Source organism: Festucalex cinctus, chromosome 1 (genome assembly GCF_051991245.1).
Source record: "Festucalex cinctus isolate MCC-2025b chromosome 1, RoL_Fcin_1.0, whole genome shotgun sequence".
NCBI classification, from domain to species: Eukaryota; Metazoa; Chordata; class Actinopteri; order Syngnathiformes; family Syngnathidae; genus Festucalex; species Festucalex cinctus.
This window is the reverse complement of record NC_135411.1, coordinates 34,157,419-34,182,862: the sequence shown is the minus strand read 5'-3', so window position 1 is coordinate 34,182,862 and position 25,444 is coordinate 34,157,419. Positions and strand designations below refer to the sequence as shown.

Sequence of the window (25,444 nt, the reverse complement as noted above, 5' to 3'; positions counted from 1 at the left end):
AATTATGACGTTAACTGCAGTGTCACACTACGAACACGAGGGGGCATTCAATCCTTATTTACTTTGCAAAAACTAAAAGGGTGTTTTATTTGTCATGCACCTTTTCCCTCCGTATTTTGTTTTCATTATTGCATAAATATGTTTAAGTATGAACAAGAAATAATAGTCCACATACCAACTTAAACATTCAATTGTTTATTTTGTGGAAAAAAAGTTTCTTCAAATCCTCACAGCGTTGAAACTGTACAATCAATAATTTAAAAAAAAAAAAAAAAAAAAAAAAAAGCAAAATGTTTCAGCTTATTCCTCAGACACACAAACACACGCACACATTCACACCTCAGACTCAGCAGCTTTCAGCCCCAAAAATAGTGTTTGTGTTATTAAGTCCATATTACAACACTGCTCCTTTACACAAGGCCAATAGGTCCCAATCAGAGGACATCCTGAAGGGGTCCTATTGTGCATCCTTTTCCCAAATCATCTAGAATCTCGGAAACAGGTTGTGCATACACAAAAAGCTTTAAAAAAAAAACCAAAACAAAAAACAAACAAACACTTGTTTTTTTTTAGTCCATTAGTCAGCAACAACAATGTACACACATCTTTCTTTTCCTGCATATCACCAGAGAGGAAAACCTCTTCTGGAATTCTTGGCAACGATTCTGAGCCCAATTCGAAAAACTCAAGTGGCACACAAACATTTGTTCTATTTTGCTGCTCTAGTTTATCTTACACATCAGAGTCAGGAACTCTATCAGAATGGATATAAAACAAGAAAAAAAAAAAAAGACTCAAAAAGTGGTTGTTTTATGTCACAGGCAGAAGAAAGAACAAAGTAGTATATTAACAATTTGAAGATATGTTTTTCTCTCATTTTGTGCATGTATGACTTTTTCAGAGCGCCACGGGTGGAAAAGCAGTAGCAGGGGCTGGCAGGAAGGAAGGAAACACATTCCCAACAACAGGAGTGTCGCTCCAAACACGCAAATCCACCACACGCTGGATGGACACTTGTGCCAGGAACATTCTCAGTGCGGCATTACAGCCTCAGGCTGCTCCACCAAAGCCAGTGTGGAGGAAGGGAGGGGAGCTGATTTTTGCCAGATTTGTTCCAAAACTGACGTTACACTCCTCCACACAAGCCACTGGGATGTTAGATGAAACTGGTGTAAAATGAAAAAAAGATGGAGAAAATGGAACTTAAGTAGCTTTTCTTGTTCACTCCAGTTATTTGATCATTAAATGATGTGTCAAACTGATTCATGACTGTAAAATAATAGTAAGTGCATATTATGCATACATACATACACAATTGCCCCTGCATCCAATGCTGACGTTTCTACTATACAGAAAAACTTAATTCAAATCTATTTCGTGCTAAATATATTATTTTTTGAGTGACCTTACATTTAATTATGGTATAAACTGCATTTGATTTGGAAAACAAATGTTTAGCATTCCCCTGCACATTTGATTTTTTTTTTTTTTTTTTTTTTTAAACCCATCCTCTGTTATTTACTGTTTTTGTGCTGAGGTGCCACCCTGTGGGAACTTGGTGGCACGGAACTATGTTGAATTGAGGAGCTGCATTTCGATAAAAATAGTGCTTAGGTGACATTTGTTGCTAAGGGACTATGTTGAAGTGAGCTGAGGAGTGTCATTTAATCAAAAATAGTGCTTTGCCACCATCTTTTGGCATCTATTGGCAATTAAAACTTTTTTTGTGAAGGGGCTAACAATTACTGATGGAATTGTGCTATTTGCGACACAGCTCTGGGTTTTACTGTAAATAATTTGACTTTCAAATCAGAAATCATGGAAAATGGCAACAACCAACCGAATATGTTGAGATAGGATTTTGTGGGGATGGGGCGGGCATTTAAAAAATGTGATTAAAAAAATGCATTTTGTCAAGATTTTCTCCCAAAAAGAGGAAATCAATTTACACAAAAAACAAAACAAAAAAACAAAACATGAATTAGAAAAATTGGATTTGCTTTAGTGGCTCTTGAAAAAAACAGATCCGACCCTAGGGCCTTGAGTTTGACATGTGGCCTAAATGGCCAAAAGAAACAACCCTCAAAATAGCAAAAATACAAGTGAGAAATCCGATATGATCTCTTAAAGCTCACGTTTATGACAAGCGGAACCGAGCTGGAAATGGACAAAGTGAGGTGGGGCTGTTGCAGAAAAAAAAATGGTGGCAAAAGAGATAGCGAGCTGCGGGAGGAAGATGAAAGCGTAGCGAGGAGCTGCAGCTGCACTGATGAAGAAGACGACGAAGCCCTCCTGAGATCCAAGCAAGGAGCATCCATTATTCAGCAGCAATGAATCATGGGATGGTGCACGGAGGAAGCGGCAGCGAGGCCAACACCAGAAGACTCGGGTTACGTTCCGAATCATTCACTCATTCCCTAATCACCACGCAGGGATTTTTAGAATATAGTGCACTATATACTGTAGTTGATTGTTGGGCTGAAACGATTAATCAAATACTTCCTAAAAACTGTCGGCATATTCATACAAGTGGACTATATCACAGACTCATCCATTGAATGAAAAATAGTAGTTGCAAAAATGATTGATTAATCACCAATAAAAATAATCAACATGATCAACATTTTTGCTGATCTTCTGATGGATGTTTCAGAGTAAACCGGTAACTCAATCAATTTATTGTTGTGTACTGTCTGCATTGTCAATTTGTAATACTACTACTACTACTACTACTAATAATAATAATAATGTTCTGTTCAGTCCACTTTCATTTATCCTAGTTCCTTGGAACCAAATTCCATAAGATGGCGGCAAAGCACTACTTTGGTCAAAATTAAGTTCCTCAATTCACTGGCCTTGGCACCAAAATGCCACCAGCCACATTAGATTCCAAAATTATTTGTCAAAACTCAAAAATCAACAATTCCTCCCGAAATGGAAACATATTTTTTTGTACCTGCACAATGCATTATGGGATATATTGCTACTTTTCAAGATACATTGTGGGATACAATGAGGGCACTTTACAGACGTTAACCTATAGTAACTACATATTCCAAAAGCACAAGCAATTCTGTCAGATTTGCGATGTGGCGGGATGACAGCTAACTGCAACGCTTCCCAGCAGGAAGTCCCAGGGGACTTGAATGCAGCAAAAGCGTCTCGCTTGCCAGTTTTCTCACAATCTCACCTGAATTATTTCCAGTACTCCGGTCTTAAAATAGAACACAACATGCAACAAAAAGTGTCAATTAAGCCGCACATGCTTCCACTGAACAGTCCCAGTTTTCTACTGAAAAAATGTTGAACTTGTGCTTAGCGGGACTGCAGCGGTTTCACATTAACAGCTAATGTAAATGGAATTATGGATGACACTGTAATATAAATATTTAACAAACATATGACGCATGGCGACACGCTTCTAAGGGGTTGGCTCTCTCGCAAGATTATGAAAAGAAGAAGTAATAAAAAATTAATTTCGCTTAAAAGCGTCTTTGCTCAACACACCTCAAATTCACCTCACTAGGACGACTCCCTGACTCTTAAAAAAAAGAAGAAAAAAAAAAAAAAAAAAAAAAAAAAACTCTTCCACCCCCGACAAGATAATTTTAGCCAAATTTGGAGGAGCGGGGGAGGGAGTGTGGCACATGCGACAACCAGGAGGCAGATGTTGGGGTCTGAAACGAGGCCTCAGTGCAAGTAGTAGCAGTCGTAGTAGGCAAGTTTGAAAGTGTACAAAGTGAAGGGAAATCAAGAAAGAGTCCTTCACTTGTGTCACGTTAGAAACAAGTGTGAGGGCCCTTAAATAGTCACTTTTTACCGCAACGGTGATGCACAGAAAATAAAGGAAACATAAGCTTGACGCATCCAATTGTTCCAATTTCACACACGCTAATGTGTCTGCTCGTCACTGGGCAGGACCAGGAATAAGTCAGGACTAGTTGAGCTAGCTCCAAACGCAAGATGAAGGCGACAAGACGTGTGTATGAGTTTGTGACAGAGGAGTGAGTGAGCATGTGCGAGTGTGTGCACAATCACTGATCTGAATATACGACTGGATAGTTGATAGCCCATACACACCCATGCAAGCCGTTGAAGTCACTGGGGGGCCATCTTGCTCCTCCCATCTCACGAGCAGACTACAGTATACGTACAGATATGACATATACAGCTCGTAGGCAGTTCGTATAAGGCCGGGGGCGGGTGGTCACTATTTTTTAACAAGTTAAACATTTTATTTTATTTTTTTCTTTTATCGCTCAGTTCCTGAGACCCCAATATTAGATTTGGTGGAGGCATCTTTTGTTGAATTTCAGTTATAATTCTTTCATAAAAAAAAATATACAGGTTTCCTCCTGTAAATATCATCACGCATATAATTTATCCATGTATTTAAGGCAAATTGTAAAATGTCCTCATGTTTATGTTTAACAAATTTCATAAATCTGTCTGTTTCTCAAATGTACTGTCTCAAATGTTCTCCAATTTCGATTCTGTAAATGTATAGGATCGTATGCTGAGAAACGTTTCTTGAGAGGAGCAATATGGCGGCCTCGCAACTTCAAAAGTCGCTATCCAGTCATATACACAAATCTGTGGTGCGAAATACATGAATGTGTATGAGTGAGTGTATGAATTGAATGTGTGCCAAGTGTATTTGATGGGTCAAAAATGTGTGGTGTATAAATATATATATAATATGTGCATGTGTGTTTGAGAGTATGTTAACTCATTCACTCCCAGCAGCCATTTTCACTGAAGCAACCCCCTTCGATCCCAGCTGTTTTACTGGATTTTGACAGATTTTGCAATGCGCACAGAATATTGTGTTCTATTGCTTTAAAAACATGGAACCGACCAAAAAAAAAAAGATTAGTTTCTTCTTTCATTAGGGAACAAAAGTATATTTCTATCTGTTTCCGTTTTGCAGCAATTAGCATTGGAATATAGCTAAGTTTCATTATTATTCACAAATCTATTTAAAACAGTGGGGAAAAGAGCTTTGAGCAACATGGCCCTTGATCTCTTATACTCTGCTGCCACCTGCTGGCCTACCATTGGTTTAAGCGTTCTCTTCAGGTTAGAGGCTGCATCAAGCCTTCTGTATAAAAAACATAAAAACCGTATAAATACATCTTTGGGACCATGGTAATATTTAAAATAGAACGTATTTATACGTTTTTGGGAACAAATGAGTTAAGAGCATATGCATGTAGGAGTGCGTGAGTGAGTTTGTGTAAAGACAGTATGAATGCATGAAGTGTGTGATGGAGTGAGAGAGAGGAGTGTATGAGTGTGTGTGACAAGAGCAGTATGTGCTGACTGTATGTGATTGTGAGAGGGTTTTTTTTATGAGAGTGTAAGTGTGTGTCGCCCATCCAGAGGTGGTGAAGAGTGTGTGGAAGTGCTTGCGTCTGAACGCACGCCAGCGGCCCAAAGAGCTTTTCTGAATGTGCTTGTGTGTGTGAGGCCGTTTAAATGTGTACCAACTTGTAGCTTACTGAGCTTCCTAATGCAGAGAAGAAGACTTGTGAAGAAAAACCCAAGCCACTTCATGAGAGTCTGTACAAGCGGAGAAAACTCCTCGTTTGTGTCTCACGTGACTCGTGGCAGGTTCGTAGCAGCGGGACACTCAAAAACGCCGGACTCGTTCTGGCGACGGCGCCGGACTTGAGCCCGGCAGGTGGGCCTCCCCGCTCGCTCGCCGTCATTCCCGTCAGCTTCGGAAGCGGCAGTTAGGAGATCTTGCAGTTGCTGCGCGTGCAGTTCTGCGGGGGGCTCTGCGGGGGCCGAATGGACTTGGAGCGCTTGAGGCTGTTGCCTTTGGAGCCGCCGGCCGGGTTGGCCAGCGAGTACGAGCGTCCGTGCATCATGACGGCGTTCATGCCGTTGGCCATGGAGAAGGACTTGAGGTGCGACTTGATGGCCACGGGCAGCGGCAGCTTGTCGATGAGGTGGACCGGCGTGCACGACACGATGGCCCGGCAGCACAGGTCCTGCAGGCTGAACACTGAAAACCCACAACAATTCCATCAAATTGAAAAGGACACCCAGACGGTCTTCAAGGCTCCTGGGGACACACCTCGGTTGGGTTTCCAGAACTTCTCCATGCCGTGGCGCATGAGCACAATGCGCGACAGCTCCGTGAAGGACTCGATGACGTTGAAGTTGCACAGTGGGCTCACCTCGAAGAAGGTCATGCCGTTCTTCTCGGCGTAGGCCCGCGCCTGCTCGGTGGGCACCTGCCGCTTGAAGGCCAGGTGCAGGCGGTTGCCCACCAGGATGCGGGGGACGCCCGGCGCGTGCTGCCCACAACAGACAGAGACAACAGTGTTCAGTTCCCTGAATGCACCATTTTGCTTGCATAGCATTAGCAACTAGCAAGTGCGTCGCATATGTTATTCTGGTTATTCTGTTGCCCCTAAGCGTCCTTTAAGTTGTTTAACGACGACGCAGTTGGAGTTAACTGTAAAACTAAATACACAACATTAAGAATTACATCCACTCTATATTGAATTAAAAAACATGCTTTGTTTTTAAAACATCGCTAGCCTAGCGCTAATAGGAAGTTAGCAAATGCTAACTCGATTTCAGGAGTGCTTTTTTCCTTCAAATAACGAATATCCACAGCACATCTGTTAAAAAAAAAGTCTGGTTGATTTCCATTTGTGCATTTCTAGCACCCTCTGGTGGATAGTTTTTAGTGCCGTTTAATTTTCACAAGGCATGTTTTGGCCGTCTAAGTTTAAAATCCAACTTTGTATCGCCAACCTCCCTACAATATCATGATAACTATCGTATTGTGACCTTCATATCGTGATAATATCATATGTTTGGATATCGTTACATCCCTGGTCATTCAAAGATGAGAAAGAAAAATGTACATGTAAATGATCAAAAATAAGAAATGATCTGATCTCACGCCACCGACTTCACTAACCTCATCAATCTCTCTGATCCACCGGTCGATGCCGTCAAAGGACCAGCGGTTGGTGATGTCGTACACCAGCAAGATGCCCTGTGTGCAAGGTGGGAGAACATGAAAAAGCAATCGAGGAGAATAGTGCACACAGCACACAAGTCCTTTGTGTGTGCGTGACTTACCTGAGCGCCGCGGGAGTACGAGCGGAAAATGGTGCAAAAACGTCCCTGTCCTGACGTGTCCCTAAAGACGAGAAGGAGGAGATTCCAAGACAACAAGTGGAAACACGTGAAAAGAGCTACCAGGGTGGTCGACACGTGGGCCATTTACACACCCAGAAAATGGCAAAAAAAAAAAAAAAAAAAAAAGAGCAAGGAAAGCTATGATTTTGGATGCTCCCTGAAGGCAACACAGACAAAAAGGCAAATATGTTAAGTTAAAGGGATACTTGACTCATTGAGCCATTTTCAGCAGGAAGAAGATAGCATTTGTCTATAATTAATGTGGTAACTAGATTATTTTTTCTGAAGTTACCAAATATAATAAATGTGATAACTTCATTATCATTCATGAAGTTATCAAATTAATTCTGTTCAAAATATTAACCTTTTTACTGCTGGAAATGGCTTAATGTGTCAAGTTTCCCTTTAAATTTCACCAACAAATGCTCAGAATGTATAATGATAAAAATTACAGGTGCGACAATTAATCCTGAACTAATGAATTATCAAATTGATTATCGATTAATCGGTTAGATATTGTATTAATTTAAAAATATCGAAATGCTCAGAATTTGTCGTTAGTAAATATTATCCAATTTCTGTAGTCCTTCATGAAAGCAGATTGATTATCTTTGTGTTTAACGATAATAAAATCAAACACGTTGCTTTTACTTCGAAAATTAATGATCAACATTTTGTAGTGTTACGGCGCAAGCCAGTAATTGAATCGTTGAGAAAAAAAAAGAAAAGAAATCTGAAGTAAGATACGTGGATGAAGTCCTACCTTTCCCCACAGGGTTCTTCTGTGCCCCGCCATGTTGTGGTTTGCATGTGTGTCTGTGGGTACGATAATGGGGATATGGTGGGAGTGGGGGGTTGGGGAGGTGGCTGTCTTTTTCTTTTTATTGTATTATGGATGTTTTAACTGTTCAGCACTTTGAGTTGAATTTAAATGTATGAAAGATGCTATATAAATAAAGTTTGATTGATATAATTTCTTAAATTTATCCTAAATTTGCTTAATTTGCTCTGACAAGTTTACTTTAAATAAGATTGTCAGACAAGATCATTCTGCTTATTTTAAGATAGTTATTACTTAATTATCTTATTTGGTTGTCCTTGAGTGTTAACAGCCTGTTTCACAAGTTGAATTTTCTTATTTGAAGATTTTGCATAATCTAGTAATAAGATAAATGGAAAAAATACAAGTGTTAAAACAATCAAACAAAAGTGCAACATAGCACTTTATTGTAAGCATTTTTTATTGTAAAAACCATCAGTTTGTGCCTTTTTGGTTTTGATATATTTACTAAGCTCATTTTTTTCTCTTTCCAGCAAATATGCACCAGCTCAGTGGTCTAGTGGTAGAGTGTCCATCCCTCAGACTGGGAGGTTGTGGGTTCAATCCCTGGCTGGGTCATACCAAATACAATCAAAATGGGACCTGTTACCTCCCTGCTTGACACTCAGGCTAAGTTGGCCAAACATAATATAAGTATGAATATGAACTTTTAGTTTTTTTTATATATATATATATATATATATATATATATATATATATATATATATTGTGTTTTCTTATTTTTCAAAATATTGCAGGTAAATTTGAGTAAAATTTTCTTCTGTTGGCAGATAATTTTGCTTATTTGGAGTATTAATTTTCTGATTTTACCATTTTTTTTCTTAAATTTTCTATTGTCCTTTTTTGCACTTAATAGTGCATTTTCTGCATTGTCCATTTGAAATAATGTCATGTTTTGGAATAAAAGAAATTAATATTTGTTTAATTCCAATTTGTCAATGAATCAACAAAATTATTGAGAGATTAATCAATCTTTAGTTGCAGCCCTAATAAAAATGTTTTTAATCGTTGCATTTTCTAAAAAAAATATCTATTCTTGAACACATTTAGTATGGCTCTTAAGGATTTTATACAAATTGAAATGGCCGCTGGTAGGAAACATTTTTGCAAAAACACAATTTGGGATTCCAGATCATTTGAACTGCTGTGACAGCTTCAAGACCACCCAGGGATTGTTGCAACTCCCACCTCTCTGCTGTCGTGTGTGACGCACCCAATGTGGCTCGATCCAAAAGACACAAACGCTGCAATAGATCCAAGTCAGCAGCCGTGACAATGAACAGATTCCCCACCACAAATGGTCAGGAGGATTTTTTTTGAAGAAGAAGAAGAATCCGATCTGGTGTGCTTCTGCATGGCAATTTGTTGTGCTCGTGTAATCTGAGCATGACTGTATCTGTGCTGAGGGATTGTGGAGGAACACGTCCCCCGGGAAAACACGCTGCTTTTCTTTCCTCTCCTTTCACCGCCTCAGTCTGAGTTGGATCATCTTAAGTCATGACACCGATGGAAACGGTGTGAGAACAGGAGGAGAATTGAGGGGGAAAGTGTGACGCAGCGTAAATACAAACAATTCCGCGGGGAGCAGCCGGCTCAGCTCCTCTCTTCTTGCCCCACTTTCAAGAAAACGCGTAACAACACACGAGGCAAGAACAGCATAAGTGCCGACATACGCATTCATACAGGCCATCTTAGCTGCAGCTCACTGTTTTGTCTGGAAGGTACCAATGTGGGATATGTCTGATGTCATTCATCTGCATCCAAATGGCTTTGAAATATGTTTTAACTCAGTGAGAATGTTGGTTGGGTGTACTCACCAAAGCTCTAGTTTCACCCTCCTGCCATCCAGAAGAATGGTGGTGGTCTTATAGTCGATGCCTGGATGAAGAAGAACGGCAATGTCACTTCACCCACAATGCAATGCTCGGGCGAGGGTTAGGATGTACTTGACACAGTATTCAGTGAATGTGTCGTTGCAATTTTCAAGGACAATTCTTGTGATTCACTGCCATCACTGCCTTCCACTTCCTCACAAGTTCAACAATAATTCAATTGTCCTCCGAATTGTTCGTTTAACGGTCAAAACACAAAACCCGTCCGATGACACCTGCCGCTTCATGTCCGGACATGTTCCACTGCTGGATCTTCTTAACCGGTTCCAGCAGTTTTTCACGCGGTCGGCAGGGAAGGACCCAAGGCCAAACACCTGAATAGCAGTTTGACAACTGTTTCACCACTTTCGTCTGAGCTTTTATTGTGAGTAAGAATGAAAGCCAACCAGGACGGCTTCTAATGTCAACAAAATGTCTGATAGGAAGTCTGTATAACAATTTGCTGAATGCCCCATAATCATCATTGATAGGTGGAATCACAAGCAGCAGTGAAAGCTGAGCACGTGGGGCTGTTAGTTTCCGACAGAGATCTGATCCTGTAGCAGTGGCGTAACCACAATTTGTACAAAAGTCGGAATTAACCTACACTAATGCAGTAGGAAAGTCATTGTTACAGTAGTAGTGCACAGCATATTCACAGTTCATTGCTCACAAATTCAACTATTTGCCCTTTTTTTTCTGTGGATTTATATCTATTTTTTGCAGGGTCTAAATAATAAAGAGTAGGGGATTGCAGTAAATATTTAGTGAGTATCAAATGTGCCATGCAATCTGACTGCTCACATTTCAAATGTTCATTTATTAAGACTTATGTCAACATAAATGTTTAAAAATTGATAACTTTTTAAACTGTAAAGGTATTTTTAAAGCTATTATTTCATTAGAAGGTGCTGATGCAAATTAATACTGGGGGAAAAATGCTTGAAATATGTTTAAAGTAAAGCAAACAGCCAAAAGCTAACCGTGTTTTGAAAAATGTCATTTTCCATGAGTGCAGGGTGAAAACAGTCAATTAAAATGGGAGATCTGAGTTTTGCGGGGGGGAAAAAAAAAATCAAGATTTTATTTCAAGGTCATATAGCCTAGATTAAATGAAGTGTAAAACATTTTTGACACTATAAGATATCACAGTAATTCCACATTTGGACTACACGAGTGACGGCAATTAGTGGCCGTTTGCTAACATCATCAACGTCAACATCCTGAGATCTTCCGAGCTAAAGTGCTGAGCTAATTCCATTGCGGAGTTGGAGAGAGCGCTTTCTGGGATGATCGATGGCTCTTGTGATCTGTACGCTCGATGCTTCTATTCTGGGAGATGAGAGAGGACGACTCGTTCAAAGAGACGACGACGAGCGTGTGCAAGAAGTACGCCGTCCACAGCATCTGTGAAACTAGTGCTGTGGGTAAACCACATATTGTGGCATTGTTTACGACGCTGGAAGAAGTATCAGTTCCTGCCATGCCAGAATAAATGCCATATAATAATTATTTTTGGACACTGGATGGCTACATTTGGCCAGCACATAAGTCATTTGTTAAATAGAGGAATAATGTTAATGTCGACTCATTACGTACATTCAGATAAGCGATGGACAATGGGATGAAAACTGATGGAAGGATTAATGGATGAATACAAAAAACGATGGATGGATGGATAGATGGATAGATGGATAGATAGATTTTCAAGGCTGCCATATACTACATACTGTACTGTAATATAGACATATAAAAATGGCATACTGTGCCTTAAGGCCTTTATACAAATAAAGGGCTCTTAACCATTGCCCTGTGCTGCCTGCAGTTGGGTAAACAAATGCTTCCGGCCACTGCGCGAGGAGAGAAATAAGCAACTATTTCATCACATGGATGAAGTAACTCTGACAACAACACAAAATCCGAACACACAAAGATAACCAACTAACTCAACAGGCGCGTGCACACACACAGCACTAACACACTTGAAGGCTTAAAATAAAAAAATAAAAAATAAATAAAAAAGAGAGAGAGCCGGAGGACATTTTCACCAAATCACAAGCTTCTGCTTCTGCTGTCCTGATTTCCTGTCGTTTAAATATTTACTTTGGTCACACAATGTTCTTGTTTTTGTTGCTTTTAGCCAGAAGGAAGCGGACTAGCAGTTGACTTTTCCTCACATTTTGACTTGAAAGTTAAGTTACGTACAGTCCTCTGAGGGAGGCGCAATAAGCATCAACATAATGGCAGCTGGAAGCGTAATTCAGAGATCAGGGTGATTTTTTATTTGTTAGCATTTGTTATCTATTAACTATTAACTAACAAAAACAGAGACTGATATTCCACTTGGACTGATTTACTTACTGTGTTCTATAACACAGAAAGAATAATCAGCAACATACCAACACCATACAGAGTATGCACACAACCACTAACCAAAGTTACATAGACTACTACTATCCTATTACACAGTTTATACAACACAAACAACATTCACATGAGGCTCATCGAAAGTATTAGCTTACTGATGTAAAATGTATTTACTTGTTAAAAAAAAAAAAAAAAAAAAAAAAACTGTATTCGCACTTCAAAATGTTTGCTTTGTTCTTGTTTACTGCAAAACTGATGTTTGTTTATGTGCAGCACTTTGTATACAGCAATGCCTGTCCTTAAAGCGCTTTATAAATAAAGTTGAGTTGAGTTGAGTTGAGCTTCACATTGGCCAAAGTGCATTCAAAGACCACAAACAAAACAGTACATCTCAAACTTAACAATAAAATACCATCAACACAACATAAAGAATCAAAGCTAACCACAATGCCTACATTCCACAAGATGACATCATGGCTCTCAAGTTACACTTTTATTGCTATTTCCTGAGCACAGAAACCACAAATTGGCAAGTTTTTTCAGAGGTTAATGGAACATAGTTTAAAAAAAATTCACTGCAAAAAAACAAAACAAAACAAAACAACTCAGCAAATTCGTGTGCAAGGTCCACAGTGCTAGGGCTATAGCTATCCAACAATTTTTCATTGTTAAACAACCAGCGATGTAACGATTCACTCAAGCGCCGATTCAATTTGATGTTCAGCTCCCAATATCGATTACGTTCTGTATCATTTCTTTAACACAATGAATGACTCATGTATTTATATTTATTTATTATTTAATAACTTTTTGTAACTCACCCCCCCCCCCAAAAAAAAAAAATCAAAAAAAAAAATCGCTTCTTTTATTGTTTTACAGTGTTGCATATTTTAATCAGTTTGAATCCATTTTAAAACGATTTTTAAGCGCCTAAGCAACAAAACGTGCATCTATATCCTCATCCTCACATTCCACATCTGTGACTTTGAGCGTGTTTGGCTTTAAAAGATGGGGCCAAGCCTGGTGAGTGACGTCGGAGTCAGTGAATGGAAATGTAGCTTTGCGTGTACTGTAGTCTGAGCTAATATGAGCGAAGTTTAGAGTGACAGGTTTTGCTGCAACCCTTTTAGTAATCGCATCATTAAAGTTATTCGAATAACCATTACATCCCTAAGTACAATAAAACAAAAAAAAATAAAAACAACTCACCGCTGCTGTAAGCATAGGGTGACTCGGCCGAGCCGTCCTGCAGGCTGTCCAGGATCTCTCCCTTGCCCACGTCGCTGTCGCCCACCAGCAGAAACTTGAGCAAGTAGTCGTAGCTTTTCACTGGGCTGCCCTGGCTGCCCATGGCCTTCTCTCACATGAGCCCTGGTGATCAAATTGGTAAATGATGAGGGCATCAAAACAAAGCTGTTCATGGTGGCCGGAACATGCTGACTTCACACCTATGTGTCATCTTCAAATAAATGTGTGACTGGACCAACAACAATTCACCAGTGTGATGTGGGCTTGAGGTAAAAATTATAAATAAATACATACAGAAATATATGTATATTATGTATTACAAATATAATGGTCTAAGATTATAAATAGCAAGACATTTGTTGTTGCTTTTGAAGAAGTACAAAAGAAAACCAAACTTGGATGATAGGATCTAAGGCAGACAAATTAAGGTAATTTTGGAAGGCTAAAATTATTATTATTTTCATTAATTATAACCATAAATTGTGTTTGAAGGATAGTTTGTATTGACTTAACAATAATAATAATTTCAGCTTTCAGTTGTCTTAAAAAAAAAGATAACAGTCTGGTAATTAACGCAGAAAAAAAGTGAATGTAGGAGACTAAAAAATAAAATAAAAAATAAAAAATAAAAAATAAACTATTAGAATGTTGTCAGTTATGGAACCAGCACAAAGTGGTATTTATTTGCTGACAATAGTGTTTAACAAAACAATAATAACAAAAAGCGAGAGAGAAGCTGTTTGGAATTTTTAAACAAGGGAACAACAAGCTCTCCCTGCCGCACAAGCTAACATGCTAACATCGCTCCCACATTTCACCGCCGCCAACGTCATGGAGTAGGCGCCACGAAATTGAATAAATGCATTTCATGACACCGTCACCGGTCACATTCATGCCGACTTACGTGAGTGAGTCAACGGTTTAAATTAAACACACGCCCCGGTGTTAGCAGTTACCTAGCTGATGCTAACCTGGTGGGCTCCACTCCCAGCTACGTCTGCTTGATTTCAGGCCGTCTCGTCGTACTCTCGTCCGGGTACGAAGATCACTGGTATGTCCCTCCTTCGCATTTAAGGAAGGGTGTTATGCGCGAGAGTTGGGGAGAAAAGCGCCGCAGCGGGGATTTTTATACTTCCATTCCGAATCTGTGCGTGTTCTCCGTCGTGTCAATCCGTGACGTCCATGTTTCTCCATTGCTGCGGGCCATAGGTAAAGACAAGCCGACAACAGTCATGGATCTGCGGATGCCTGACAGATTGCTGCTGGGCTACTCTCGCCAGATTTGAGCGTCCGCCTCCTCACTCACGTGATTGGTTTCTACACTCACGGGGCGGGTGTCATTGGTTTGGCGGGGCTGCCAATCAAACACCCTTGTCAACAACACGCAAATTATGTGCGAAAACAACCAAGATGATCAAATATTCACACTTAACAGAGACAAGAGCAATATTTATGAACCTGATTTAAAATAATATATATATTAGAGATATTTTAACATTTTTATCAGAGTGATGTAGGCTCCTCACTCACGCTCCCGCCCGTCAGCTCTAAGTCCCGCCTTTTCAAATAGATGATTGGTTGCTATATTCACTGCATTGGTCAGGCGTAGTTGTCAATCAAACACTCTTGTCAACAACACGCAGATGGCGAGGGAAAACAACAAATGTTGTCACAATCTCGAATTAAACCACGAGAGAAGCTGTAGTTACGCCACGGATCTATAGGTCATTTTAGCGTTTTAATTAATTAGGTAGCTCTCTCGCGATTTCGCCTTCAAGAGCCCCGCCTCCTCACTCCCGTGATTGGGCACTGCGTTCACCAACGTGGAAATGGAGAACGACATTGGTCCAAAAGGATTGTCAATCAAATTCCATGTCAACAACACGCAGATGGTGCGCGCAAACAACAGCAAATTGTCACACCGAACAAAGACAGAAGCAGTAATCACGACAGGAATTGAAAATAAGCTATTGTACTTTAAAAACTGCTATAGCCAAGCTAAATTTAATTACCATTTTTCCCTTGAGAACGTGCAATATTGAGCATATACTGTACTGGTAAATACTGGACATGATTACAATTATTGGTGAATCGAGAAGATCTTTTACAAGATAGAAATTGACAGTTTGATCAAACTAAAGACATTTGAAAATGCAAAGACCTCAGAAACAATGATACTTTTGTGACTTGTATTTAATGACAAAGGCTCAGTATATGAGCACTAAGGAAAAATCATTAAAATTGAGTACAAATCAGTAACAAATAAAAGGATTTCTCCACTAAGAGTACACAAAATAACATTTATAGATGCACAGGACATGAACGACACAGAAATAATTTTAATAACTCTTAAAAAAAAAAATCACAGCTTGTCCACTTTAAACCTTTTGGTCTAAATTAAGACTTCAATTTATAATAAAAACATTAAAATCAACAAATTCACACACAACAATGAATGATTGACCTGGTGTGAGCATTAGTTCTAAACAACTTTTAAAATGAATGCTTTTTAAAAACAAAAACAAAACAAAAACAAAAAAAAACAATTAAGTGCATCAAGAATTTAGTACTTGGGAATATTCTTTTTTTTTTTTTTGTGTAGTATTGCTATTAGCAAATTATAGTTCTTCAGCTCAATACACTCAACTACCTGCACAACAATGGCAAGCATTAAAAATATCTAACTTATGTGAATAAATAACATTAGAAAATGGTTTGAGAAATGGCACACCCGTAACTTCATCTCATATGGCAGTAGACTTTTTAACATGTAAAAGATTTCAACGTTAAGAGGTCAGTCTGGAGTGTTTATGCTTCATATTTCATTAGAAGTGAGTGTTGCTGGTCACATGATTGGTCCCTTTCCAAGTCATTAACTGCTTGGATAACTGGTCGTTGTAGTGTCTGGGCAGCATCTTGGTGCGGCTACCACTTTTGTTTTCCATTTCTTCTCTTTCGCCTGCGTCCATCTGTTTTCTTGTCATGACTTATTCTTCTTTCCTCCTGCTCAGTCAGTTAGTCAGCCTTGGCGGCGTGGCCCTTGGCGTTCTTGTGCGTCCACGGGTAGATGAGCTCCCCGACAAAGAGCTTCTTTACCAGGGCGCCCCATGAGTCTTTGGGGTAGCAGCTGTAAGTTGGCGTACGGTACATGTCAACCACTGTGCTGCTCTTCAGTGGGTTAATCTAAGAACAAAAATGACACAAAAGGTGATAACTGTTATTATATTGTACTGTGTGTACGATGTAACTATTCAATGAATAAATAGTTTTTTATACAGACACTAATATGTGAAAAACTATATATTTTATACATATATTTCAAATAAATCTCCAATGATTCAAGAAAAAAATTATCGATGATTATTATTGTTATAATTTTTGCAAATATATTTCAAAATAAAATTAATTGAAGCAATTAAATTCTGACATTTTTATAAATTATACATATTTAATTTTGATATTAAATGACCATTAATTCATGAAAAATATTGCCATTAATAACAAACTTATTTACAAAGATTCAAGGCTAATTTTCTTTATTGTATGGGCCTTGGTGGAGCTCTGTACGCCATTATACACAGTAAAAATGTAAATTGCTATTTTAAAATGTGTCTCAACATTAATGTTTAGGTTAGCAATAACAACAACAAAAAAAGCTCCTTTTGGTTGTAAAAAAATAAATAAAAAAAATAATGTGAGGACTCACCTCCATGAGCAGGTGAAGAGCAGTTCCCGGCTCCTCACTCAGCACCCTGAACCTCACACCCTCTGGACAGCAGGTGGGGCCCATCACACATGAAAAATAACAACAATGGAAAACAGAATTATTATGTCGTTATTGTGTTGATGGTGTGAGCAATGTCAGATGTTGGTGTACCTGCGAGTCTGTACGGACGACACACGCGAAGGCCGATGGCGAAGAGCGGGAAGGAGTTGATGAAATCCACACTCAGGTGGATGACGCCCTGGAACAGGACCACCACCAGACGCAACTAGACAACACATGCACAATATTTTGTGTTCAAATTTCGAAGATATAATACAAAATCTTAAGGGGGAGTTCATCATTGAGGGACCCCTAGAAAGGGCCTAATGCTGCTGGGTGAAACTTTTTTTTTTTTTTCTTACCAGTGTAAAGACCAAGTAGTAGAGTGCAGTGGTGGGCAGCAGGAAGAGTAGGATGGTAAACAGCAGCGTACCAATGAAGAGCTCCAATGACACAAACAATGTTCACATTGTGCGTGTATAACATGAAATATTAGTATGTACCTAATAGTATGTAATATGCATGCACCGCTACCTGGTCCAGGTCGTAGGAGCAAGAGTCGACTCTTTGCCTCAGGACGTTCCACTTCTTGCCCCTGAAGAGCCTCCATAGCGAAGACAGGCCGTAGATCTTCAGGCAATACACTCTGTCACAGTCATACAATATGTTACAACATTTATGCATGAAGCTAATTAATATGCAACAGTATTTCATAATGCAGCACAGGCCTGGCCTATCTTTAGTGTCAATGCATTATTCACTGCAACCTCTTTTCCGCCTCACTATTCATTATTACCAGAAGAACTCAAAGGAGGGACCAGGCACTTTTATGAATAAGTCAAATTTTATGCGTGTAAAAATGTGATGATGTCTTTCTTTTATTTAATTTCTAGCATCGTTTGTCAAAAGACCAATAGGAGGTAAAAGTGAGACTTTGCCTTCTGTAGTTGACAGACAGCCATGTCATAAAAAGGAACATCTTCTGTATATTTGCAGGGTAAAATGCATAATTGTGTATGTAACATCTTGAAATTGTATAGAGCAGCCAGCCCTAGGACCAGGAAATAGACTTGAACAAACTGGAATAACTCAAAATGAAACGAGAACTAAAGTGGAACAAACTAAAAACACACTACAATTTGAACTAGGGCTTGAATTTGAACTAGAACTGGAATTAGAATTAGGAGTAGAATTAGAACTGGAACTGCAATTACGACTAGGACTAGAACTAGGATTGAAACCTGTATAAAAGCTGGAACTAGAACAAGATAAAAGAAATCTGACCAACAAATAAAACCGGAACTAAAAGCAGGACAAGGACTAGACTGGATCAATAAAATACAACTAGGCTGAAACTAGCAATATTAAATATTATAAAATTGTAGTGCCAGGAGGAACGCTACACTTAAAACTGTAACTATAAGTACAACAAGAACTAGAAAGAACTATAAATACAACTAGAACTGGAAGGACAATTGAACTATGCCTAGTACAAGCACAAAAACACTAAAAAGACCAGCAGAAGGTAAAAGTGAGGAAAGCCTGCCCCCTGCAGGTGAATAAATAACCTGGCTCCATAGACATAGAAGCAGTAGATGTGAAAGGTGAGCAGCGCCACCATGTCGGACAGCAGAGACAGGGCAAAGGTCAAACCCAGGCATGCCGACAGGCCACCATACCACAGGATGGACTCCATAAATGGAGACATCAGATGTACGTAATCTGAAAAACATCAAATTGTTTTGTTAAAAAAAACAAAAAAAACATGCCGAACTACATGCATGTATATTGCGTGTGTGGGTGGTCCACTCACTGATCCACAGGTGGATGTGATAGAGGAAGAAGCGGCCCAGCACCTGGTCTAGGGCTCGGTTCATCTTCAGCCCAGCCGGGGCGCCCATTAGCCACTGGAGCAGGTCGTCGAGCTCCTTAGCAACGTGCTAATCAATGAGAATTACAAGTAAATATCAACAGTTCTGAGCCACATGCTCAAAGCAGAGATGACAACAAAAAAAAACAGCAATCTCACATCTCCAGTATTGACCTATTATTATATTGCTTAAAGTGAAACCTCAAAATAATGTGTTCTAAAAATTAAAACAAAAACTAAAAATAAGCAGAACTAAAAGTAGAAATAATAATTGTACAGTAACTAGAACTAGTACAAGATCTGGAACCATGACTGATTACTGTTGAGTGCATGTTGTAAAAACAACATTGAGTGTGTCTTACATCAGCAGCAGGAACTAGCATGTTGGCTATCATGCTAATGTGGTCGTCTCTGTAGAGCCAGGAGGCCAGCAACAGACCCAGACCCACGTCCACCAGGAAGGACACAAACACGTTGGCCTTTCTGCACCCGCACGACCACAACATCACAATCAACATGTGAGCAGGTCAGGAGAAGTACGGCAATACGACAATAAGAAGGACTAGCGCAAGGTGACAAAAACGCTTGATCAGACTACCATGTTAAAGAAAAAAAAAAGATGAAGAAGAAGGAGACTAGTGGTAAAACCTGATGAACTGTGAGTGATTCTCAGCTGTTTTTTGTGAGCTGATTGTCTTGAGGTGTTGGGTCCGATAGCTTAGCTGTACACAGGATGACAACTTGGACCACAGGAAGGGCAGCGGAAAAACATCGAAGACCCTGCAAAGGACACCACAACAACACAGACATCAAAACAGTACGTGTCACACTAGGGTAGCTTAGTATAGCACAGCTTAGCTCGTGCCCTCTCCTGACCGCATGCTGCAGATCCAAGTCCACACGGCCAGGATCCGGCTAAGGAGCCTGCAGACCGGCACTGAGGCCTGCTTTAACAGCTCCACGATGATGCTTCCTTCTCGACCCTCAGACTGCCAGTGGGTGGACTTCAGAGGGCCATCGTCATACTTGTCCATGAAAAACAGGGGACCGCTGCTAGACACCGTGTGGAACACCTCAACATGGAACACAACACATATTACTAATAGTAGTACTATAAATAAAATAAAATAAATAAAATTGTAACTAACTAGAACATTAACTACAACTGGAACTGGACTCATGATTGGAACTAGAAATACTATTAACAGTGGAAAATCTCTTTTTACACTTGTATGACAAAGACTAGAACTGGAACTAGACAGGAGCAGAAACTAGGATTGGCCCAAGAACTGAAGCGGATCTATGATGTAAGTAATACTAGTGCTGAAACTATAACTGTAGCTAAAAAGGAACTAGTGCAAGAACTAATCCTGGAATTAGAAATACAAACACAGTGGAATAAGGATTAGAACTAGAAGTGGAACTACAACTTGTAAGTAAAATGTGTAGTAGTACTAAACTAGATATGCAAGTAACTAACTACAAATAGAACTGTCATTGGAATTCGAACTAAAACTATAATAAGAACAATCTAGTACAACTGATTAGAAATAACAGTAAAACTAGAACAAAAACTGGAACTAAAATTAAGTTTTGTACTGTACTAGTGCTGAAAATATAACTGTAGCTCAAATAGAACTAATGGTAGACCTAAAACTATAACTGTAACTAATATTAAGATAGAACTACTGTGAGAACTAAAACTGAAACTGCAAGTAAAACTCTACGAAAATGAAGTATAGCTAGACCTGAAACTATGTTTGGAATTACAATTAAAAGTAGATGACAACCAAATAGAACTAGAGTACTACTAGAGTAGAACTTCAAGTAAAACTTGAACATGAATTGCAAATGAACTAAGATGGAACGAGTAATGCTAAAACTGTAACAACTAGTGCGAGAACTAAACCTGTATTGTAACTAGAATCGGAACTATATCTAAGAGGGGTCAACGGTGTCTGTACCTGTCTCAACTCGGATGGCGTTCCGTCCTGGGATTCCGGGACGCCGTTCTGAACGGGATGAAGCTGCGACAACATCACCTTCCTCTGCTCGTAGTGGACAAAGATCACCTTCTTCTCCTCTTCCTCTTCTTCCTCCTCACTCCTCTTCACCTCCTCTGGTGGCGGAGTGCGTCCGAGGAGGCGGCAGGTGAAGCCTTTGTGGCCTAGCAGGCGGCTAATCTGGAGCCAGCGCTGCCTGGGGAACATGGTGCTCAAGTCCCTCAGGAAGCTCTCCATGCCCTCCTCGCCGTCCTGGGGCAAACTCCATGAGCCCAACACGGACAGCTCCATGCCGCTCTGAGCCGCCATCTGACGCCCAAACAAACACACGAGGGAGAAGAAGAACCAGGATCAAACCTCAACAATTGAGTGGGATTGGCGGCTGACTTGGGAACACATATTGCCTCAGGTAGAACTGGACCTACACCTACAATTGCAACTTATAGTGGGAATACAATTAGAATTAGAACAATAAGTACAGAAGAGCTAAAACTGAAACCAGGACTGGAACTGGAACTAAGACTGGAAAAGGAACTAAGAAATAAAACAAAAAACATCCATCTATCCAATCCATCTTCTTCCGCATATATCCGAGGTCGGGTGCGTGAGCTTTAGGAGGGAAACCCAGACTTCCCTCTCCCCAGCCACTTCGACCAGCTCCTCCGGCGGGATCCCAAGGCGTTCCCAGGCCGGCCGAGAGACGTAGTCTCTCCAGCGTGTCTTGGGTTGTCCCCGGGGCCTTCCGCCGGTAGGACATACGTCTCCAGGGAGGCGGGTTAGGGTTAGGGTGGTGGGAGGGGCCAAAGGGGTCGGGTGCAGAGCAGGCTGGAGCAGGCAGCCAAGGGCGGAGACCTTGGTGGACCGATCCCCAGCTACAGAAGCTGGCTCTCGGATAAAACAAAAACATTAGCTTGAAATAAGTTAACTAGAAGAAGAACCTACACCTAGAGATGGAACTAGAAGTAGAACTACAACTGGAAATTAGACTAAAACTGGTACTTAAACCCTAAAAGTAAACCAGAAGTTGACTAAACCAAAGCTGAAGTACAACTACAGCTGGAACAAAGATTGGTACTGGAACTAGAACAGGAACCAATACTATATGTAGAACTAGACCTGATTTATAATGACGTAGAATTAGACCTGGAAGAGAATTTGAAGAAGAATGAAAGTGGGATCTAGAACTACAACTGGAACTAGAAATTGTATTGCACAAAGTGAACTAATACTAGAATTAAAAGTGGAACTAGAACCAGAATGACAACTCGAGTGGAAGTAAGGTAGAACTAAAAGTAACACTGGGAACTAGAAATAAAGTTGGAACAAATACTAGATGTAGAAATACAGGTGGACCTAGAAGTACAGTACAGGTCGAATGAAAACTAGAGGAGGAACTAGCATGGAAACTGGAACTACAGGATGGGTAGAACTGGAACTAATAAGAACTGCAACTAAAAGTAGGACTAGACTGGAAAACTAAATACTAGGACTAAAATTAAAACTAGCACTAGTATAAGAAGGAGACCTAGTACTGGAAGTATAAACGTAACTAAAACTAAGATGAAAATAGAGGTAGCACTAGACTGGAGCTAGAAATAAGACTAAAACTTGAAATAAGACTGAACTAGATGTAGACTAGTCTACTACTAACTGAAAATAGAACGAGGACGTAATGGGACCAAAATGGGACCAAAGATGGGACCAAAGTTAAAAATGTCACTGGAACTGGAAGTAGTACTCCTACTGAAATTAGAACCAACAGTTGAACTAGGACTAGGACTAGACCTAAAAATGAACTGGAACTAGGACTAAGACTTAGTGGGCTCAACATATTACTTGTTGATGGTGTGTGGTGGCTTTTGACAGAACTAGTGCTAGTTTGTACCTGCTGTATGTAGCGTTTGACATGGCTGGGAATGAACGGGTAGTGGATGACGGCCAGCACCACGGCCGAGTCGTGCTGGGGGATCCAGCGGCCAACAAGCAGACCGCTGGCTGCGCGGTTGCAGCATTGAGGGAAGAACACTTTCAGAACCATCGCTGCTTTTTCTTTCTTCGACACCTGATGTTTCACCTTCAAAAGAATCAAAGATATTAAAATTAGGTCTTCATTTCGCCCTTGGTGGTACCAAAGCCGCTGTACATATCCAAAGACATCACAAAAGATACAAGAACTTATTTAATAGTATCAATGTCACCCCACACAACCTCAGTGACAGTTGAGCTACAGAGTCTGAGAACTAGGGCGGGATAACTCCGTTTTGTCATTTTTGGCAATTTGTTATTACACTTGGCAATTTTCCTGATTCATCAGTGCAACACTGGGCCAACTCCCTACACTACAATATGTCCACAAACATTTAACTAGTGTAGAAATTATCCCAGAACATGAGCTTCACAGGCTGATAGAAATGTGAGAGTGGGCAGTGCTTTAGCTTGGATGCCAGTGGATTTCTATGTTAGTATTTGGTCGTGAATTTTACTTGTAATCTTTTAATGAAATGTTGATAGATTCATTTGACATATGCGTGAAATAAAGTAATATCTGAGGAAAATCCAATTTCCTGTGATAACAAGTATCCACAAGTAATCGTTATCACAAAGATAAAAAATAGCCCAGTTTTCACGCAGCAGTAAAACTTCACTCTCCTGCAAAACGTGCAAACGTGAAGTTTAGCTCACTCTAGTTCTCAGTGCTTGATAGGGATGAGTATCGGACACTCCAGATGTACTTCGAGTCATCCCAAATGAAAATGGCAGTGTTGTTACAATAACATTGGCGCGTGTGTATGTACTAACATCATCGACTGTCCTCATTTTTGTCCTTCATGAAGGACACAGCACCCGAGGCACAACTTTCATTGATTTCCTGACTGCTCGTCAGCAAACTAGTAGAACTGTACAAACGCTCACATACATTACAATATGAAAAAAATAATAGTCGTATAGTGTACGTTTAGTTTCCATAATTGATTTGCAACACTTCATTGGTACGTGATAAATTAAAGTTCATTATCGCTCTGAAAGCGCTTTTGCATCCCGGCCACAGTTCATCGACCAAAAGCCAATTAAACGGGAATTCGGTTTCACAATTAATAGTTCAAATGTGTAAAGAAGTTACGAAAACGTCAAAAGACATGTTGGTTGTTTTTCTACCTTATTTTCAAGCAGAAAAAGTTTCACGTTCCGTCCACAGAGTACTGTTCGCTAGGCGGCCATTTTGTTTGTTGACAGTCCTACGCGTTCGAAGTTCCGAAGGGAAACAAAAGTCCGAAAGACGAAAGTGTGTTTCACCAACAATAACTTTTGCCTAAAATTTCTCACCAGTAATGTACACAAAGTCATACAGTATCGAAAAAAATATATAAAATACATATTTATAGTGTCGCCGTACTAACATTCACATAAATCTAATTTAAACTTTTATTATTATTATTATTATTACGTAATTAATATCATTATGGTTATTATTATTATTATTATTATTATTATTATTATTATTATGTAAAATAAATACATCCATTTAGATACCTTAATGGAACAACAAACATTGGCTTTTGGATTTTCTTTCATTGGCACTAATTCATACAATGATAATAATATTCATAATATACTCACAGTGAATGTGTAGTGCTACTCTGCTGTCGGTAAAGGAGTCACCCAACGGTAAAGCGACTTATCTCCTTTTGCAGTGACACATCAACAAAAAGGCGGGATAACATGCTTTATCTCAATAGTCGTAGTCTAAAATTATGCTCTTTAATTCCATGTCATACTGTGAGGAATATGTTATGAATTGTATATGTGCAGGATGGTGCTGGCAATAAAATACTGAAAAAACGCAAAAATGTACCACTAGAAAAAGACTCCAATGCCTCTTGTGTGGAGTTCTCGCGACACGTTTTACGATTGACGCGGAAGTAAACAAGCGAACACTTTTTTTTTTTTTTGGTTTAATAAACGATTGGACACGTGGATGATGGAGTGTGCTGGCTCAAATAAAAATGTTCCCTCAAGAAAACAAAACAGAGTTGACATTTTAAAACAATTCCAGTCGCGGTTTTTCGCTACCAGTCGCCTCGTTTCATTCCCTTGGACGGTGAGAATAATTCCTTCAGCGAAGAGGTTAAGCGAACGTAAACGCTTTTATATCTTACCTTATCTTGTTGTTTGCGTTTATTCGATGCAGTTATGATAAAGCCTCGCGTTTAATCAAATGACATCTAAATAATAGTTATTGCCTTTTACAGGTTTTAGAAAATGACCTTGAACTCAGCAAATCATCTGACGTCATCTTAGAGATCCTCAAACAAG

At 39.7% G+C, this 25,444-nt stretch overlaps 3 protein-coding genes across 9 annotated transcripts in view; 1 reads left to right on the top strand and 2 right to left on the bottom strand.

The window, feature by feature from the left end:
• Positions 1 to 179: 179 nt before the first annotated feature.
• On the bottom strand, positions 180 to 14,752 carry rab40c (RAB40c, member RAS oncogene family). 3 transcript variants are annotated; one of them, XR_013284876.1, is made up of 8 exons: positions 14,463 to 14,752; positions 13,453 to 13,614; positions 9,823 to 9,883; positions 7,105 to 7,165; positions 6,941 to 7,018; positions 6,083 to 6,305; positions 5,502 to 6,010; positions 180 to 1,166 (listed from the first exon to the last, which is right to left on the bottom strand). XR_013284876.1 is itself a non-coding variant. In XM_077531484.1 (7 exons), the coding sequence occupies exons 2-7, from the start codon at positions 13,592 to 13,594 to the stop codon at positions 5,736 to 5,738; spliced, it is 840 nt and encodes a 279-aa protein (XP_077387610.1). In that variant the 5' UTR covers positions 13,595 to 13,614; positions 14,448 to 14,752; the 3' UTR covers positions 180 to 5,735. The 3 variants fall into 3 exon arrangements, 2 of the variants coding, with proteins under 2 accessions (XP_077387610.1, XP_077387603.1); XM_077531484.1 differs by having other exon boundaries at positions 180 to 6,010; positions 14,448 to 14,752; XM_077531477.1 differs by having other exon boundaries at positions 180 to 6,010.
• Positions 14,753 to 15,666: 914 nt separating this feature from the next.
• pigq (phosphatidylinositol glycan anchor biosynthesis, class Q) lies at positions 15,667 to 25,431 on the bottom strand. Of its 4 annotated transcripts, none has more exons than XM_077531365.1 (13): positions 25,288 to 25,431; positions 23,016 to 23,204; positions 21,092 to 21,439; positions 20,004 to 20,200; positions 19,776 to 19,907; positions 19,490 to 19,610; positions 19,071 to 19,197; positions 18,826 to 18,979; positions 17,792 to 17,903; positions 17,620 to 17,700; positions 17,369 to 17,483; positions 17,198 to 17,259; positions 15,667 to 16,674 (listed from the first exon to the last, which is right to left on the bottom strand). In XM_077531365.1, the coding sequence occupies exons 2-13, from the start codon at positions 23,166 to 23,168 to the stop codon at positions 16,507 to 16,509; spliced, it is 1,770 nt and encodes a 589-aa protein (XP_077387491.1). In that variant the 5' UTR covers positions 23,169 to 23,204; positions 25,288 to 25,431; the 3' UTR covers positions 15,667 to 16,506. The 4 variants fall into 4 exon arrangements, with proteins under 4 accessions (XP_077387491.1, XP_077387483.1, XP_077387473.1 ...); XM_077531357.1 differs by lacking the exon at positions 25,288 to 25,431 and adding an exon at positions 24,749 to 25,003; XM_077531347.1 differs by lacking the exon at positions 25,288 to 25,431 and adding an exon at positions 24,287 to 24,396.
• eef2kmt (eukaryotic elongation factor 2 lysine methyltransferase) overlaps positions 24,959 to 25,444 on the top strand; it is a 2,429-nt gene continuing 1,943 nt past the window's right edge. The window contains exons 1-2 of one of the 2 annotated variants that reach the window (XM_077531449.1): positions 24,959 to 25,229; positions 25,381 to 25,443. In XM_077531449.1, coding sequence (XP_077387575.1) covers positions 25,107 to 25,229; positions 25,381 to 25,443 — 186 coding nt within the window. In that variant the 5' untranslated portion in view covers positions 24,959 to 25,106. The remainder of the gene's footprint in view (positions 25,230 to 25,380; position 25,444) is intronic. The other variant, XM_077531439.1, reaches the window with a different exon arrangement.

Coding starts and splice junctions, on each gene's coding strand:
- rab40c (XM_077531484.1), bottom strand. CDS start 13,594: ATGGGCAGCCAGGGCAGCCCAGTGAAAAGCTACGACTACTTGCTCAAG. Junction 9,884..13,452: donor ACCCTATGCTTACAGCAGCG/GTGAGTTGTTTT, acceptor TTCTTCATCCAG/GCATCGACTATAAGACCACC. Junction 7,019..7,104: donor CGTACTCCCGCGGCGCTCAG/GTAAGTCACGCA, acceptor CCTTGCACACAG/GGCATCTTGCTGGTGTACGA.
- pigq (XM_077531365.1), bottom strand. CDS start 23,168: ATGGTTCTGAAAGTGTTCTTCCCTCAATGCTGCAACCGCGCAGCCAGC. Junction 21,440..23,015: donor TCAAACGCTACATACAGCAG/GTACAAACTAGC, acceptor TTTGGGCGTCAG/ATGGCGGCTCAGAGCGGCAT. Junction 17,484..17,619: donor ACTACTTGGTCTTTACACTG/GTAAGAAAAAAA, acceptor TGTGTTGTCTAG/TTGCGTCTGGTGGTGGTCCT.